Source organism: Lepidochelys kempii, chromosome 11 (assembly GCF_965140285.1).
Source record: "Lepidochelys kempii isolate rLepKem1 chromosome 11, rLepKem1.hap1, whole genome shotgun sequence".
Lineage (NCBI taxonomy): Eukaryota > Metazoa > Chordata > Testudines > Cheloniidae > Lepidochelys > Lepidochelys kempii.
Window position 1 is genome coordinate 57125441 of NC_136390.1, and position 20240 is coordinate 57145680.

At 37.8% G+C, this 20240-nt stretch overlaps 1 protein-coding gene across 2 annotated transcripts in view; it reads right to left on the reverse strand.

Annotated features, from left to right (window-relative positions):
- Nucleotides 1–20240, reverse strand: part of RFTN2 (raftlin family member 2) — a 53177-nt gene that overhangs the window by 22337 nt on the left and 10600 nt on the right. For both annotated transcript variants that reach the window (XM_078848009.1, XM_073306313.1), the window contains exons 4-7: nt 17005–17116; nt 15080–15398; nt 8468–8671; nt 1559–1680 (exon numbers count right to left, since the gene is read on the reverse strand). In XM_078848009.1, the coding sequence (XP_078704135.1) occupies nt 1559–1680; nt 8468–8671; nt 15080–15398; nt 17005–17116 (757 nt within the window). The remainder of the gene's footprint in view (nt 1–1558; nt 1681–8467; nt 8672–15079; nt 15399–17004; nt 17117–20240) is intronic.

The window sequence follows — 20240 nt, forward strand, 5'->3', positions numbered from 1 at the left end:
TACATTTTTAAATCTCCCCCCGCCCCCATAATAGTACTTTATACTGTATAAAGGCAGCTGAATTAGAGCTAATTGCTTGTGATTTTTTTCAGTTTGCTGGCAATTCTGAAAAATTAAAAAAATTTGTTTTGGTCAAACAAAACATTCTGTGTTTCAATTTTGACCAATTAAAAACATTTTTTATTTTTAAAATAAAATTAAAGGAAATTTTGAAACAGTCATTTGAAACAGAAAAATCAAAATGTTTAATTCCCAAAATATCAAAATGAAATATTTCAATTTTTTCAGAAATATGTGTTGAGTTTTTTTTAACTGAAACAGTTTAGTGAAATTAATACAAATCTGCAACTGTTTGGTGTCATTGAATTTGCATATTTTGCTGAAAAAAGTTTATCAAAAAATTTCACACAGTTCCAGTCTAATTTTGTTCTGAGAATACTACTCCTTGTCAAATTGAAGTCCCAACTGCATTAACTATAATTTTTGAAAGGATTGAAAATTTTGAAGCCCAGTAAATAAGAACTCCAAAGAAATGAGGGGTATAAAATTATACCTTTTACAAAGTGTGCCGAACTGACACACTAATAAACTGTGTAAATGTTTCCATAGAAAAAGCTGGCCTATAGGCAAATAAGGTGGAAGGTGTATTCTGTCACAGTAAATGGAGCTTGAGAAGGGTAACACTGTAATGTCACTGATTAAAAAGACAATCATATGTGATCAAATTTACTGAGAACAGAAGGGACTTTTCTGAGATTATGGGACCTGACCATAGAGGAGATTGAGAAACTAGTTACTTAAAGCAGAAGACTTGGCAGTGGTTACTGGTCACCTATTTATCAGCAACCTGGCATGAAAATGTTTAATAAATGGATGCAGAACAAGGATTCTCAAACTTCATTGCACGGTGACCCCCTTCTGACAATAAAAATTACTACGTGACCCCAGGAGGGGGAACTGAAGCCTGAGCCCACCCAAGCCCTGCCTCCCCCTGGTTGGCAGGGAGCAAAGCTTCAGCCCCAGGCTGGGGGCCTGTAACCTGAGCTGCACCGCCTAGGGCTAAAGCCCTTAGGCTTCAGCTTTTGGCTCCAGTTGGTGGGACTCTGGCTTCGGGCCCAGGCCCGAGCAAGTCTAAGCCAGCCCTGGTGACCCCATTAAAACAGGGTCGTGACCCACATTGGGTCCCGATCCACAGTTTGAGAACCGCTGATGTAGAAAGAAATGAATTAAAGCACATTTTCAAACATTACAGTCTGTAAAACAAATACGCCACTCTTAAGCAAGTGTAAAAGATGATTTTTCATCTATTTTTGATCAAATTTCTACACTACATGTAGAGTCTGATTGCTAGATCTTACTTGTCTATTTTATGGATTTGATTAAAAATATACAAATTCAGCATTCAGTCTTATGATTTCAATGGTAGTCTTGTTTGTGTAAAGATGACTGTAAGAAGGCATACTAAACTTGTATCTAACTCTGATACAAACATCCGAAGAAAAAACAATACAGAAAATTAAAGATAAAATGTTAAATTGGTAAATAAACAGCGAGTTACCTCAATGACAGTCCATTGTTCTACAACTATTGTGTCATTTCCTTTCCTGTTAGAACCTGGAACTCCTGAACCTTCTTCTTCATATATAAATAATCCTTCTAAAGATTTGGGCATGTGGTCTCCTGTGGAAGCAAGGACATGTGTAAGGTGAACTATAAAGACTTAGGCACATATCCTGCAACGATGTACACATCTTCTTAACTTTATACACTGCTTATAGTCCCATTGGAATCACATTATCTGAGACATCATACATTCATTTTTAATGTTTTTTTCAGCTGTCTCAGTCGCCACTTTATAAGCTATGAAGTCATATTCTTAATCAAATTACTGTATTTTCCCTTTCTACAGGGAGTCAGCTATTAATTAAATGCAAATTTCCATATTATTAAAAGCATTAGCAAGTAAGTGCCATATTTGAGTTTGAATTCCTGTTTCTTATACAACAGAAAGATAACCACTATTTATGAAGCACACAGAAACTCTATACTCAGCTTTGAAATCACATATGTCTGACCAAAACAAATACAGTTGTTGGAGATGGGAGAGGATTAAAGAAAAACAAAACAAATTACAGGGTCTATCCACAGTCACTTAAAAAAAATATGAAATGGCCACAGGAAGAGCCTGAAACAGAAGTAAATGTAGGAGGATTCCTGATGGGAAGGAAGTTTCAGAGAACACCTCCCTGACTTACTTCTTGTGAGAGTTTGATAATATCCAGCTGGCCCAAACTAAAGCTGTGCATCATATGTTGGTTCATTTTCTGTCTTTGATAGCATAGTGCATCTCCTAAGAGCCATCTGGAAGCCCTTTCTGTAGTGGTACCTCAATAGCCGAGAATCTTAAAAACTAAAAAAAATTAAACTAAATTTAAACAGAAAATAGAAATACTCTTCAATATTTTAAATCTTCTCCAACATACCATGAATGTACAGAGAAGATTGTCTCTGTGACATAACTTATGGTTATGCACAAATACTGTGATACTGTAATTTTGTTTGGAGAATAACTGAAAGAATTCCACAGTTGGTCTGACTTGGAATTTTACCAGATGGACATAAATTTTCTAAATATAGTATGAATTTGACCATCTCAAACATCAATTTCCTAATCAATGCTAAGTATTAAAAGAGTCACAATAATCTTACTTCTTTTTGGGTCTGCATTTGCAGTAAATCTTACCTGTTTTTGGAGATATGTGTATTTTAAATTACATATTTACAGGCAAATATACCTATCATGCATGTATTGAAATAGAATGTGTAATGTTTAATTTTCACACACACACACGCGCGCACACAATGTGGCTGAGTGTGTAAATGTGTGTGTGTATATATGTATGTGATTGAGTGTGTACACAATACACCCGCACACACTTTATTAGGGTTTGCAAATAGTTCAATTCTATAAATTCATTAACTGCAGATCTTCTCTTCAGGTTTTAGGTAGGTGCTTGAAATAGACAGTCAAAATTAGGAAATATTTTAACATTTAATATTTCAATGTTGTCAGATAGGTCTTCTATATTTTACAAAATTATTGAAATAAAAGTCACCTCTCTGCTGAGATATTTTTAAAAATTCCAGTATCTGTTTATAACATTCACAAAATATTTAGTGACAAATTCCTCCCTTGTGAAACTCTATCAACTTCAGTGGAGTTTCAGTAGGAATGCATTTGGACTTTTTGTCCGTCTAGTCTATGATAGTAATTTACCATTTTGAATGCTAGTACCCAAAACAAATTCTAGAGTATAATATTTTTTAAAATATCTCATAGATAGTTGTACAAACAGAAGAGCAAATAAAATGTTGCCACGACAGCTTTTTCTGCGTTAGAAATAGTGAACTCTGTTGTGGCTCGATATTCATTATATTTTCTCTTGCATTAAAATAGGAACTAGTTCAACCACTCAAATAAACAGAATACTGCCAAGTTTTGTTCTGATAGCTTCTGGAAATACTTCTGTTTTCTTTGCTAAAATGCTCTTTTTTAAAATTCCATAGGGCCTGAGCCAAATGACCATTTCTGCAGCTGTTTGGGCTACATGTGGTGTTACTTATTCATATTGTAATAAAGCCTAAAATGTACTAGGTGATGTACAGACAAATAGGAAGACAACTCCTGCTAAAAAGAACGCAACACCTGTTAAAAAAAAAAAAAGCGAGGATAAAGGATGCAACACACGAACAAAGTAGACAAGGTGGTGGGAGGCACTCATTGTTTAAATTCCATTTTATCTATTTATTTTTGTTCAGAAAGGTGTTAGATTTCAGCTCTCTGGGAGGCCCAAATATTCAACTGATTATATAAACTCTTTTAGGTTGACGTCAAGAACAAACAAACCAGGCAAGAAAGAATCCAGTAGCTAAATTCAGCTCTAGTCTCTTTGTAAACTCTTTCCCAGGTTACAGACACTTGAGAAGGAGAAAAGCCCACCCACACGTTAGATTGTCTCTTTAAACGTATACATTTTAATCCAGCATTGTTACTCCCAAGATCTCCACTGCAATATATAACAATCAGGCTGGGCAGAATCAGAGGCACCCGTTGTTCAAAGGAGGCAGCATGGAATGCCGAAGTAAGATGTTCCCCAGGTGTTAACAATGGGAGAGTTCTTCGTAAGAACAAAATGGTAAAGACTTGTGGAGAATAGGAGGCCTGTGGAACTTCTGTTGGACAACAGTTGCGGAGGTTAATTTTGGTTTAAAGCAGTTTTCCTCAATGAATTAGAACAGGTATTGTCCCCTCTATTTCCAGCACTGGGAGAAATCTACTAAAGTCTAAGGGCATGATTCCACTCCCACTGAAGTCAAAGCATATGTCTACACTGTAATTAAAAACCTGCAGCTGTCCTGTGCCAGCTGACTTGGGCTCAGGCTACAGGGCTCTTTAATTGCGACAGGCTGGAGCCTGGGTTCTAGGACCCTGTGAGGTGGGAGGATCAATCAGATCAGGCAAAGAGAAGCAAGTTAAGTTGTTGCAGGAATTATTGCTTAAGGGGGAGGGAAAAGAGAGAGTTTTTGGAGCACCTCCTCTTAATCATGTTGTCTGATGAAAGTCACAAATAACAGGCTTCCTCACTTTTATATTCTAGGCCTTTTAAAATAATTCTCTAGTAACTCTGGGATACCTTTTTGTCTGCAAACTGAAGAATGACAGCCTTTTCTCAAACACACACATGCACTGAATGAATTTGGCTTAGAACTGTGGCCTCATGATTTACAGAGATTGAGTGATGCACAGCAAAAGTTAATTGCCATATAAACAGAAAAATTGATTGGTACAGTGGGGATAGAACTGTCAGGGAACAGGTAGATACTAAATGACTCATAAAAAGTTACCTTAAAATATATTATTTAGCTAGCACTCTTAATATACTTGATTAATTTACACAGAATGAGTTTGAGTCTTGCACAAACTGTTTGTGAGAGTCTGTGAAGAAACACTTCAATGAACTTTTACAAAGCAGCTTTTCTGAATTAAAGTCCTGTGCTCCATTCATTCATACACAACTGCCATAAACAATTCTAAAAGAACACTGACCATTTAGAATCTAGGACAACCGAAAAACAACAAAACTTGGGCAACAGACAAAATACCACTTTAGAGGAACTTAAACTCTTCATTCAGCACAAAATAACTTAAGAGTAAAATTCAAGGAGATAAATAGGTCAAGCAGTTCAAGTCTGTTCACCTAACAGAGTATTGCTATAAAATATTCTCTTCTTTGCATTATATTCTAATCTTAAATCAACTAATATTAGGTAAGGAAGACAGCAATGTATTAATTAATTTTGACTAAAAATTTACATTTGGTATGTAAGGTTCAGTTTCAAATACTTGCAAAAGAAATTGCTACATAAATTATTTTGTTTTGCAATCCAGTAAGATAATTTCCTGTTTCTCACATCATATTCAGTTGAAAAATAGTTAACAAATATTAATAATAATTCTATCTTAATTAAAATATTAATCATACCTTAAATAGTACAGTAGTCTAATACTGAAGCCACAGACTTTCTAGTAAGAAACAGCTTTTGAAGGTATCATTTGTAGTACAGTAGAGCTCAGAGGGTCTGTCACAGGGTGGGCTGACTCTTCAAGGGATTTGGACTCAACCCTACCTGTGCCTTATCATCTGGTGCTGGGTGGTAGGTAACCAGGCATCACATGATGCCAAGGGACAGGACTTCCTAAAAGAAGGAGCTTGCTCTGTCAAAGTAGTGTTAGATCAGAGGCTAGGAAAGAGCATGGGGAAGTCTCTCTAGATAAGCTCAGAGTGGGCCTGGTAGAGCTCCTCTGCCCAGAGGAATGTAAAGAACAGAGAGCAAACAAGCAAGTGCATGTGCACCCATGCAAGCTGGACGCTGAAGCCTCAGTACAGCCAAGGAGAAAGACTTGCAGGAAATTGGGAGGCTCCTTGTGGGGATCCAGAGAGCACTGAGTGATATAGAGGAACAGGAAAGAAGCTCTCTACAGCAGCCAGATTAAAAGGTCTGACTGGAGCCACCTTCAGTGAGGGGCAGGACAGAAACCTTAAGAGGAAGAGGCTTGAGGAAACAAGCAGCAGGAAGTGGAAAGAATTGTTGAGCCCAGCAAAGGGTTGAAGAAACTGGAGAGGGGGAAAGACTTGTTTTGATTTAAGTTGATATTGGAACTGAGTGATTTTAATAAACCAGACTCCAAGAAGAGATGGTATTTGATTTGCATAAGAGGGTAGGGGCACTTTCTGAGAATGCAAAGAAGGGGAAATTGAGGCACTGGCAGGGTCCATTGCCAGTTCAAGAAAGACCCTGCTAAAAGCATCAAATGAGGTTAGGGCACAGTGTGCTAAGTACTCTACAAACATTTAGTAAGAACCAGTCCCTGCCCCAAAGAGCTTACAGTCCCAGAGGTACTAAATGACTTGCCCCAGGTAATACAGCAATTCTGTGACAAAGCTGAGAACAGAAGCCAGGTTTATTGGTTTCTGTCCTGAAGTCTAACTAATAGAGTAGCGGTTCTCAAACTTCATTGCACTCTGACCCCTTTCTGACAACAAAAATTTCTACACGACCGTAGGAGGGGGGACCAAAGACCGAGCCCGCCTGAGCCCCGCTGCCCGAGTCCTGCCACCTCAGGCGCGGTGGGGGGGGCCAAAGCTGAAGCCCGGTGGCTTCTGCCTTGGGCAGGGGGCATGTAACCTTAGCCCTAGGCAGGGGGACTTGGGCTTCAGCTTCAGTCCCAGGTGGTGGGGCTTCGGCTTGGGCTTCAGACTTGCTGGGGCCCAAGGCCAACACCAGCCTTGGCGACCCCATTAAAATGGGGTCATGACCCACTTTGGGGTCCCAACCCAACCCCTGTAATAGAGCCATTGGTAAAATCTTGCTTCTTTTAAAACAAACAAAAAACAAACCTCCACAACAACAAACCCTATGGCTAACTACTATTGGAAAAAAGAAGAAATAACCCCCTCTCTTGCCAAGTGACTGAAATAAATGGAACTTCAGGCTGGTGTGAAGGTCTGGGCTTGTCTTTTAAAGAGCGCTGAAACTATAAACCAACATAATACCCAATCACATCCAAATTTTGTTACTTAAATGATTAATAGAAACGCGGTCCTTAAATAATTGTTTGAGGAGCTAGCTGTGTAATTAGAGTGACCTATATGTCATACTTTACTGACTGGATAATAAATGATTAAAGGATTAAATGTTAACTTCTACAATGTATGGTGTTGTGTTTAAATATAATGTGGCTATTGTCAGTGACTATCCAAAACAAGCACCTGACCGGTTGCAGGTGATGTGACGCTTTGTACATTAATCATTTGGAATGATCAGAAATGACATTTGCCTTATCACAACATTTACAAAAGAGGGGATCACTACTGGAGATAAGCCAAAGACAAAAACTCTGGCTCTAGAACAGATTCCAAACTTCCCCAGAGTTCATGGGTGTTCAGATGCAAGGTTTGGTTTAGGGCCATCTCTAATTACTACAATTTATTTTAGTAAGTGCGGAGTACACTGTGGTAGTCAGTGAAAAAGATAAAAAAAAGACTCAATAGCCAAGGAGAAAAATTTAAGGGCATTAGTGTGCACCAGCTGGGGTATGAATTCTAGCACGCACCAGCATGTTGTTCACTAACTGGTCAAGTGGACCCTGTTGGCGTACATAAGCAATGAAAGTATAAGCAATTTGGTCATAGCAGTTTTGTTAACAGATACTATCAGAAAACACTAGGGGTAAAATCCTGGCCCCAGTGAAGTCAGTGGGTAAAACTCTCATTGATTTCACTGAGGCCAGGATTTCACCCTACGGGTCTAATCCTTCCATCCTAACACACACAAAACACTCTCATTGATTTCAGAATGCATCATGCTGGAATAAAGACTGCAGGAACAGGTCTTTAGTATTTATCTTATAGTGTATTTATAACACTGTATACTCAATGGGAATTGAGGGTACTCGGAATTTCACTGGAAGGACTCAACAAATCGCAGGACTAGGCCTTCTATGAATACCAGTTGATACGCATTCTGAGAATATTATGCCTAATATTTTGTTACTATATGTAATTATTATTAGCAATAAGTATTTGAATAAAATAGCATTAGCAGTAAGGGATGCTCTAATTAATACTTTATTATTAAAAATAATATTTTTTCCCTTTGGAAAACTTTGAGCTGGGTAAAACAAAAGAGAAATTTCAATTATTTTAAGATATGACTGTCAAGGAAACAGTGAAAGTTTTTCCTCTTTAAATCAGGTCTCGTTCTGTGAAGTTGCAACAACAAAAATTACCATAGTACCCATCATTTTTACAAACAGGGATATCAGATTTGCTCCTCTATATTGAGAAGCAAAATCTGACCTATGTTTTGCACGGTTTAAAATCTCATGAAAAATACACTTACTTACCTTTAGAAGTTTCCCAGTATACAAAAGAATCAATTAATGACAATCCTTGTTTATAATAAAATGCGGTTAGTTCTAGCCAGTCTGCATCCAGAGTACTAATGACTGCCCCTTTTCTTGTTACTTTCATAGACAAAATGCCCTCATAATAGGTCCAGCAGGTTGAGTCATCATCAAAAACATTGAAGACTGTATATAATTTATTATCTGAGTGAAAATATAAGAATAGAAAAAGATCAGAAAAAGTAATGTCTTAAAGGAATACAATCAACTTAAAAATTACACTTCTGTCTGAATATTATTTGCTATTTTTATTACAAATAACCATTAAGATTATTATTTGACAAATTATTTTTCTCTACTTTCAACTTTTCTATACAATGAGAGCACTCTGTATATAATTTTTGTGGTTTCCCTGTCAATCAGTCAGTTTTCTTTGATTATGTGGATCTTTTCACACAGCAACATGGCAGGGAAAAAACTTGGAAAAAACCCCAGAAAAATGTAATTATAAAACCACAAGAATTGTCAGGGTGATTCAGGGGAAGGTGTAGTGCTTGAAACTACTTTTAACTTTTTTTTTAACTGACTAGATCGTGAGTTGATGGTATTCCTTTAACCCATTAAAATCATTAAATTTTTTAGGGAATCTACTGAAAAAACATGAATCTCACTTATTTTCTATATCTAAGCATTAAAATAATGCTATTATACTAAACAAATATAACAACCAGTAAATGGAGTTCCAGATGAATTAATTCCACAAATCCAAACCTCTTAAAGAACACTGCAGTGACTGGTTATATAAGGCTTTAGCTAAACAAATGTTTACTACATAGGTATATAATTACATATACACACATGCTCGTATATTTATGGGCAAAGCCATGGAATAAACTGCATTTTTTTGTGCACACCTTGGACTAATTTATCAGCAAATCAAATCCCTGGGACTACTACTATTTCAAACCCCTGAGCAACTTTAAGCAGCACCATCTAAAAAACAAACCCACCAGAGAAATGTTTCCTCCCCCCACATCCAAAATGACCAGTCTGACGTGAAGTCTAGGCAATTTGTCAACTCTGGACCATTGACAGGCTTAAGATTTACTATTTCATGACTGCCTCAGAGTTAGAAATGGAACTTATATAGAGGATATATTCCTGGGTGGGATGAGGGATATGTGGGGAATTTTTTCTGGGACTAAGCTTGAAAGGTGTCTGCGTGTGGACCCGACTGCCTTCAGCAAATCTAGGCACAGTCTGAGCACTGTAGCATGCCTTTTGGTCCTTTCCTGTGTTTTTTCTGATGCAGGGAGCCTGACCTCTCCTTGCACAGCTCACTCAAGTGGCTCTGCTCTTCAGGGGCATTTTGTCATAGACTTCAATGGGCCCAGGATTTCACCCTCAGTGTCCACCCTCACTCCTGTCCCTACATGTCTCTTCTTCAGCCTTGGGGTAGGTCAGGAACCAGAATGGAGAAAACTGAAGTAACTGAACAATACTGAATATCTGTATTATTTAAAAGACTCAGAAGTCTGATGTTATTGAAAGCTGTGCAGAGAAGAAAGATAATTGCCAGGCTCCTCCACAGCTAAGTGAACTGTATGTTCAGTATTATCTGATTCTTGGAACATTTGGATATTTCTATCAGAGCTAGATAATTAAAGTTCCACTGTTTAAAGCCCTTTTGTTTCATCTGTACTATTTAATGATACTGTTTCATTATTTATGTAGTTTATTTTATACAGAATCTTTATATTCCAATGGTTTCAGAGTAGCAGCCATGTTAGTCTGTATTCGCAAAAAGAAAAGGAGTACTTGTGGCACTTGGAGACTAACAAATTTATTTGAGCATAAGGTTTCGTGAGCTACAGCTCACTTCATCTGATGCATCATGAAAACTTATGCTCAAATAAATTTGTTAGTCTCTAAGGTGCCACAAGTACTCCTTTTCTTATATTCCAACATTATCCTTTAAAAATACATACAGCTTTTTGAAAGGTGAAACCTTGTCCTTTTCAAAATGGTAAAAAGCAATTCCAGTATTTTCCATCTATTTATAAGGAAGAACATTTTACTAGCAACAGCTAGTAAAGTCACTTCCTTTTAAAACATCTGCAATCTAGCTTTTCCAGGGAAGTGATGGACAGCAGCCAAAATAGAAATGACAATTCAAGCAAGAATTTACATTTTAGAAGTTGGTTGAATATGCATAGTTTACTGTGATGGGGTATGTACCCCATAATGACTCTGAAAGGGTTAATGTGGTCCAAGAGGCCAATTAATCCATCTGGTTGCATACGGAGGATGGGCCAGGTGTGATTAAAGATGAAATGCAGCTGGGAAAGGGCTGGATGGTGCTATAAACAGACCAAGTTTAGAGCAGAAAAGGCTGTAGGGAAGAAACTATGGTTGCTCTTTTGGGAGAAGGGAATCATGAGATCTGCAGAGAACAGGATGCCTTTTGCAGGGTGAGCAGAAAGTCTCAAAAAATATTTGGTAGGAAGGGCCTACATCCACAAAAGGATATAGGTGTTGTGATGCTCAGTGCAGCATGACCTAACTTTTAGGTGTGTAGAAAGCCTCAAGAACAGCACCATGATCCATTAAACCTGAGGTAGGTGCCTAAGCTCCCTATAGAGAGAGGCACCTTAGAGTACAATCTACAAAAGCCACAGGTTAGGTAGGTAGCCACTTAAATTAGCAAATGGGAGATGCTGATGAGAGGGGTGTGTCCTAAGCCCTATCCATCTTGCAGGGATAGGATCTCCCTACAGCCTGGATTTAGGCACCTATCTCTGCTTGCAATCCACAAACTAGGGGAAGATGGGTGTTCTTCCACCTAATTCTCCTACCATACCCAATCTGATAGGCATGTTCAAAGTCTGCCTACCTGCACACAAAACAATAGGGACGTGCTCTCTTATAATGCTGAGCCCAGTGGTTAGAGTACTTATCTGGAATAAGGGAGGACCTTCCAACACTGTTCAAGTTCCCCCTCTGCCTGATGAGAAGGGATCTGAACAGGAACCTGCTACCTCGTCAGTGAGTGCTCTAACCATTGGGCTACAGGATATTCTGATGTGGATCTCCCATTGAAGTTGCTGAACTTTACTTAAACAAGTGCATAACAATCAACTGGGATGAGAGTGAGAGTAAGAATCGCTACTGCCCAATGGATAGAGCACGCACCTGAGAAGTGGCAGATTCCTGTTCAGATCCCTTCTCCTCATCTGGCAGAGGCAGGCACTTGAAAGTGGGGTCTCCCACATTCCAGCGAGTACCCTAACCAAGGGGCTAAAAATAATAAGGGAGCTCCTCCTTGTCCCTCTCACTCCCTGGCACTGTCTTGTGTGGACTTAGGTGGTCTCTGACTATGCCTATTGGATTGGGCCCTACACGTGAGTTAGGCGGAGGCACACCTATCTTCTCCTGGTTTGTGGATTGCTCTGAGATTTAGGTGGGAGAGAGGCCTCCTGGTGCCTAGAGTGAGACCAGAGGCAGAAACGTAGGCAGCTAGAGAACTTTTACTGCAAAAATGTAGGTGCTGAGTGAGTTTAGGAACATATGGGGTAAGGTAGTGGGGTGTGTGTGTCATGGATCATAGTGGTGCCAAAAAATGGGACTTGCCACCTAAGTATCTCTGTGGATCTGGCCTGAGAAGTCAAGGGAGGTTGCAGCAGGCAGTCTGGTGGAGTGAACCTTGATTGCCTGTCTTAGAGACCCTGGACTGGAACGCAGTGTAGAGGGCAGGCTAGGGTTCTCCTTCCAGCCACTGGCAAGGTGGTGTGAAGCCCGTGAGAAGGGAATATAGACTACTAGAAGCCCTGAGAAAAGAGTGTACAGACCACTGGGCTCAGAATTGTGTGTGGTGGATTGGATGGAGGGATCGGACATTGGTTTTGTTGGACTATCTATTATCTCAGATGGGGTGTGATTAAATGTGACCTGGCTAGAGGGCTGATTCATGAGACAAGGCAAACCACTGTAGGGCTGGAGTGGTCATCAACAGGGGATCCCAGAGGAGAAGAGTCTGCTATGCCATATCTAGCCTTGATGGAGGGGCCCATTGGTGAGTTGACCCTTACTTGTAGTATTGTGTTAACACACAACACGTGCATCCATAAAAATAGTTTGTTTTCACACTCAATTTTAGATGGTCCAACTGACCAGATCATTTAAGGCCTGGTTTACACAAAGTTTTTTACTAGTATAACCATGTTGGTTAGGCTGTGAGAAGACAGATAGATTTACTGATATAACACGAGTACAACCCCTCTAGCGTGGATGCAGTTATAGCTGTATAAAGGTGTTTATAATGGTATTGTTCCTGTACAGTATAACCGCCTTTATACCAGTATAACTGCATCCATACCAGGGGCTTATACTGCTTTATCTGTACCGGTACTGTTAAGTGATACAATTTAACACAGTTAATGTTTTTGCTTCATGCTTTCATATTTGTTAATAGGAAGTACAAAATCTTAATGCAATTATCATTTTGTGCAAATGTTCATGTCTACCAGACTTATTACATACCAGTAGTAATATACTCAGAACTAGATATTCAAACCTTGAACATCTGATGGTTCCTTAAATTTGGCTCTGACATGTCATTTTATTTTGTATCTCCTGCACAAGGATTGAGATGAACATGGCATATCAAAATAGGATGCAAATCTGCATGCAGAATGGCATGCAGTTAATTGAATTTTTTTCAAACTGTATGCTTGTAACTTTTTAAAGGAAATAAGGGTGATATGCAGTGTTCAAAAAGAGTGGATGTTACATTTCCAAGTTATTATCTTAGAAATGCTAATAACTTCTATGAACATGTGACTAACAGCTGAAGAAAAGTAAGACAAATCCAGGATAGAAATCTTTTAAGATTTCCATAAAATGTTTGCATTGAAGAAATGTCTTGGTTGATAAACTGGTTATAAAAATATCCATGTATAGAGTGCTGTGACAGACTAAGATTTCTCACTTTTTTGTTCCAAGTTTAATATTTATATTCCACTAATCTTTGAGACTAATGAAACCTGGCTTTCACTTTGGGAGGAAAGAGTTATGCTTTAACTGGTTATGTTATAAAGGCTCAGCACATTGCACAAGAACCACTTGAATTCAGGTATTAATAATAAAATAATAATAATAATAATAAATAATAATTGGTTTTCTTTACAGTCCTCAAATGAAGGAGGGTACTTGTTTCCTGGCAGGAAGGTAGAAAAACTGCCATTGAATTTAATTAGAATGTGTCTGGTACATAATGGAAGAATTCACTATGCTAAACAGTCATTTAAAAACCCATCTATTAGGTAGCAGGTGGGTAAGGTTGATAGCCTTCACCTCAGAAAGGAAGGAAGGATGAACGGACTAAAAAGACCTAATAGGGAAACCCATGTGTTCCTCTCTCTGTTTCCCACAAAGGGCGCATCTCAGTAGAAAAAAGGTCTGTTCTTAACTTGTGTTAGATATTGCATGGTAACTAACATGAGGTCCTCATGAAGACATGGCAGTTTGTAATTGTAATATGAGTTATCAGGTTGACGTAAACTCTGGATTCCTTCATAGCTTTACCACGACTTGTTCATGTGTGAAAATTAGGAGCTGCCTTGCCTTCACTAGGATTTTATTCATGTTAGTTACCATGCGTCAGCTAACTTAAAGAAGAACACATTTTCTTTCTTAATGAACACTTAATGAATCGCCAAAGTAAAGTTGCCTGACATCCAGAGTCACAGTGTTCTAGAAGATGACATCTCAAACAGAATGGGTTATATATTTTAATATCTTTACATCTTCCTTTTGTAACTAAGCTTTCTGCCATATTAACAAAAATGTTCACCAATGAGTTTTCTTATACTCCACTTTTCATGCATGTTTCCTCTAATGTAAATAAATTCTTTATCTGTTATCCTCTTTGATTTCACTGTTGCACTAATTTGAGTTCTCTGAGGGTATCTCTTGAAGGTATGTTACCAAAATCAGTCCATTAAGAATAGATTAGTCTGCTATGCATTACATGGGCTGGAGAGGAGTATGTTTGAATTATATCCCCTAGCACCTAATAGGTCCCTTTTGTCTTAAATTGAATTCAAGTTAGGGAGTTTGAGTAATTGTGGTGTAATCTTAGGGGCCTATTAAAAGTTTCTTGCTGATTAATAAGGGTAACAAATCTTGTAACACAATTTCATCCTTTGATGATAGGACACTATTTTTCAGGCACACACAGTTGTGTTCACTTATGCACACACTTGTCATACAAAGTTATTTGCTTGCAATATTAAAAACATTGAGCTTTTACTGTCTATGCTTTAACAGTCTAAAGTTTTAACAGTTCACTTAAAACAGGGGAGATATGAGAAGAGAGAGGTAATTTCTACATAATATTGGATACATACTACAGAAGACAGAATTAGTATTGTTTTCTATTTGTCAAGCTGCTCTAAAAATGAATATGTATTTAAACTTAGAGATCTTTAAAACCTATATTTTATAAGCTAGAATATACTGTAATAAGTTTTGCTTTACATTTTTGTTATCCTTTTTTGCTATAACTCAATGTAATTATCCCGCTACTGCAATAGACACATAGTGTTTTTTTACCTTCTCCTTTCCTTGGTTTAGTAGGTCTGGGGCTGCCTTCTTTTCCAAATTGGAAATCAGCATCCTGTAACTGTCCCCTTTCTGGCTGAATTTCTTCCTCTATTCCACTCTCAGATGACTGACCACTCAAAGTCCCTTCATTCCAGTTTTTATAGTTTTCATCATAATTGTATTTCCTGTGCTCTCTACTCCTTATGCTTAGTGCTGATTCAGAGTCCACATTTCCATCTGTGTTTGTGCCATTACAGAATTTAGGTTGTGGAAAATGCTGTGTTATAAATCCAACAAACTTCTTCCCTCTTTTAGCAGCTTCATTGACCTGCATGTATAAAATAGAGTTATTCTGAAACTTTATGAATTTACAGATTGAAGATAAGACACTTCTACGTCACACATATTCCATAAAAGAAGATGCTGATTTGCAAGCAAATATATCCAAGACGCAATGTACTTAAGGATTGTGGAGTTCTCATGTTCTATATTTTAAGGCAAATATCAGTTTACTTGATTCTGCAAGCTCTCCATGCACTGAAGTCAATAGGCATTCTGCAAACAGGGTAGCTTCTATGATTAGGCCAAGAAATGTGTTCAAATACTAGCTAGTAATACTAACTTAAATGTATATAGCGCCTTTCATGTAGAAGAATAACAAACTTTTTATTACATGTGTGTGAACTTCACAACCCACTAAAATGCAGCCATTTGGGATCAAAAATGGTATCTATTCTGCAACAGAACCAAAATTATCTTGAGGGCAGCAAGCAATGTTGGGGGAGATTTTTAAAAGTGCCTAAGGGATTTAGAAGGACAAGAGACACTCTCCCTCCAAATTACTAAATTTTTAACTTTTTAAAAGGTTTAACCATGGATTATTGATGCAATCATTTTAAAAAATACTGGAAAGATTTGAATTTAAGGGTAATTTTTTGACTAATAAAAATATTTCCCCTAATGCTTATACTTCAGATTTCCTTGTACGAGACTGAACAAATGCTTATTTTAAGTTTATTGATCATTTAATATATGTATTTAATATTAATGTATATCTGACTTACCAAAGTAAATTGGTATAAACATGAAACTGTATCTCATTTTAAATTCTGATTACCTCACAGAGTATTTATAATACAGCCATTTAAAATCTCTAAACAACTCTCTCAGCTACAACCTCAGTGATCCTAAAATATTTTAAAGATGCTCTTCCTTTAAACTTTCCTTAGCAACTAATTTAGACAACTATATTACTATCATTTTTGTAATAACAAAACTTTCCTGTTTCAATAGGTCTTAATTTAGAAGAGGAAGTGAGAGACAAAGTTTATTAGGGTGGAAGTTGAATATTCTTTAATTTTGAAAAGATTTACTGTACAAGTAACCAAAGGTAAATACTTCTATAAAAGCAACACTTTTGCATGCCAGTTGTAATTTACAGAATGAGATGAGACAATCTATTTGTCCTTGCTTAGAAAATCCATCTACAGATGTCAGTTTTATTTGAGTATATTATTTAACAAGGAACAAGTAAATATGCATTTTCAGATTTTAATTTAATACAATATTACAACATAATTCTAGAAGGAGCTACTATATGTGCATATCCCTTCAGAAAGTTTGATTACTGTTGCCTAAACCATGAAAAACAACAAAATAAAGGTCAGAGCCTGCTCCCAATGACATCAGTGGAAATCTCCTTTTGAGTTCAATGGGTTCATGACAGAGTGCTAAACAAAAAAAGAAGTGCTGAAGGGGGAAAAGCAACACTTCCTTCTTACTTAAATGAATGCCTTGGTAATTTTTATAAGCCAGAAAACCAGGTTAAAATTTGCAAATTGAAAAATAATTCATCTGTAAATGTAAATACATATGTTACAGTTAAGAATCCTGTGAGCAGAGAAGTTAATTTTTTTTTTCAAAAACTGCCATACCTTTTCTAACAATCCTTTCACTACGTCATTTGTCAGTGTTTCATACATTAAAGGACATTCCTCAATCACAAGCCTGGGGTGTCTTTGTCTTCTGGGTGCTGTATGCTTCGGGCTGGAACACGGAAAGAAAGCAGTCTTTGTCAGCAGCTTGCTGCTAACTTGCACAAAATGCTTGCATGTAGAATTCTTTTCTTTTTTGAAAAAAGTTATGAATGAAATCTTGGCAATACTTTTTTCACACTTCTGCTTAGAAGTGATTCTTTCCTATGTTTACACAAAATATCAGGTACTGTGCCTTATTGTGAAAGTACAAACAAAAGCTATATTAAGTATGAGTATAAATTTGTACCCATTTCTTGAAACATTCAAGTACTTTAGTGAAAAGGCATTGTTTTCGTAGCAAATAAATCCCATGTGTTCTCAAATAATAGAAACATACAATGTTACAAACCTTAGATTATACTATCAAATGTAAATAAATCTATGTGAATATACATAGAATGCTAATAGTCTTAGACAGTGTCATTTTAATCTCAAAAATATAGCCATGATTCTGGAGTTCTACATACACAGTACCCTGTTCAGATTTTTATGATATGACAGTCATTTCCAAATACAATATTTTACAATTTATATCAAGTAATTACATGGTATAATCAGTGTTGTATAGTTATAGGTTAAAGATCTCTTCTTAAAAAAGCATACATGGAGTGACTAAAATCACTTCAACAGAGAGATTTAGCTACCTAGTATGTTTATTATTCAGTTGCTTACTTGGAAAAATGTTTTTAAGAATTACAATATGGTACCTACATTGTCAATTTAAATTGTCAATATTTTCATTACACAAACACAGCTGTAGTGGATGTGTTCACAGGGGATCCATAGCACAGAGTGTAAATACTGTTTCTTGTGTGGAGGAATCAGGAGAGGTACATGCTCCCCCAGGCCATCTTCTTACTCAAATTCATGGATCCTGGTGGAGAATGCAAGGGCTTTTCAGGGGTTTCAGGACAGGGGGAAGCATGCAGTAGAAGAATCCCCATAGTGCAAGGATGTGGAGAAAAGAATCATAGAATATCAGGGTTGGAAGGGACCTCAGGAGGTCATCTAGTCCAACCCCCTGCTCAAAGCAGGACCAATCCCCAATTTTTGCCCCAGATCCCTAAATGGCCCCCTCAAGGATTGAACTCGCAACCCTGGGTTTAGTAGGCCAATGCAAAGAGTCTGAGGAGGGATTCTCCCTGCTGCAATGGCAAATATATGCTGCAGTGGTCGGGCAGGGGCACTGTAATTTAGACTAACTCCTGGTCCTCAGAGGCTTGAAGAGGGAGGATGCAAAAGTAGTAAAAAGTTTTCTGTGCTGCATCTCCTAGAGGTACAGAATATCAGCCACAGTTTTCACTAGTCTTTCTTCCTCTTCTTTCCAGCTATGTGAGAGTAAATTGGGTTGTTTCCTGACTTGTGTATCAACAGAACTTTTAGCTAAATTTCCATTGTAGAAACTTTGACTAAAGATGCTGTATAAGTGAGAATTAACCTAGCTTGATTATCAGATCCCAAGTTTAGTATGCATGGTTGACTATGAGAAAACATATGATTTTATGAGTCAATTGAGCCAGTCTGGCCTGCAAGCATTGAGAGAAAACTGAACCTCACAATATAATTTTACAGTGTCACATTTCAGTGTAGAATCACATTGTAAATGAATTCATTCCAGGCTCTGATTGAAGGCAACTTACCAAAGAACACCCACTAAAGGCACATCTGTTTGCTCCTTAATAGCTAGGACAAACAGGAGAGTGACCAACTGGGCAATCTTGTAACCTAAGGACTCTCTTTGTTTTAAGTTTAAGCTAAGGCAGGAAGTATTCACTGTTGCTCTGTAAATCTAGGCATCCATGAATGAATGTGGGATTGAGGCAACTAGAAGAGAAGCTTGTAACTGGGTATTTTTAAGCTAGTGTGTCTTAATAGTTACTAATTGTTTCACAGAAGGTACACTGCAGATTTTTTCAGTTTGTTTTTGTTTAAATCAATACTTGCAATGTAGATTCACAGGATTAACTAATGTTTTGGGTTGGGTTAAACCCCGTTGAAACTGGTGGATGTAACAGCTGCCACTCATTTGGGATAAATATTAGAAACAATTATGTTTCTTTGTGGAACCAGATAGCTGAAACATCAGAGGCATCTGCCCAAAACAAAGCCATGTGCAAGGCTGCAGTAGAAGCTGAATCATGTGACCCAAGTGGGTTCCACAGTGGTCTAATAAACTAAAAGGTGGATGGGGAGAGAGGGATTGGAATGATGTGTCAGTGTGTGAGAGAGTCAGGAAAAACAGAGAAGCAGCAAAAGTCAAACACAGCCAGAACAAGAAGTGTTTGGAATGTGGCTCTGAGAAAAAGCCCAGAGAGAGAGGTTTTGGGCTACTCCTGTTTGGAGGTGGGGTAGATGCACAGTAGCAGGGTCCACACGGACACTTAGGATGAAGCAGGCTAGTGAGGGGTAGATTTACACCCTTTACTGCTGACTAAGTGCTTCTATCGACAAACCCATAGAGCAGCTTCAGGGCTGCTCTAAATTGCATCCAGGCGCTCACATCCCCACAGGACTATTATGGCGGCTGGGGATAGCAGGAGCATTGCAGCCCTGCCCCTTTTCCCCATCCTTATCTTCCACGTGTCCCTTTCGCTGGGAATTGCAAAGTGGATGGTATAGATCTGTGCCAGAGAGGCTGGTTATGCTGACTTCGTGATCCCTTTGTGACAAAGGCAGCAGAAAACCAGAGACTCTAGCACAAAATCTACAAATCAAAATCTATGCTCTGTGGTTGCCTGCCATTGATCTGCATAACAAAACCACCAAACAAATTGGCATGAGTAGTCTCCGTTCAAGAGAGGCACAGAACTGGAATATACAGTGGATTGAAGGTCAAAACGTAAATGTATTGGTAGAGTTCTTAGGTAAATTTGCAGTTTGTGCCTGCCCTAGGCAGTAATTAAATTCCATTGTTAAGAATGGAAGCTTTAGGCATTTTAACTTTCTATATATAAAAATATCAGTTTTAAATTATTTACATAACCCCTAATTGCTACCGTGACATAATGGAAATAACTCTGCTAACCATTCTATTGCACAGCTTACCATACTTCTTTAAAATGAAGGGTGAGAACTTCATTTCTGCAGAGTCTATACACTGATGCTTCGCTGTGCAGATTTGAGTGCTTTTTTCC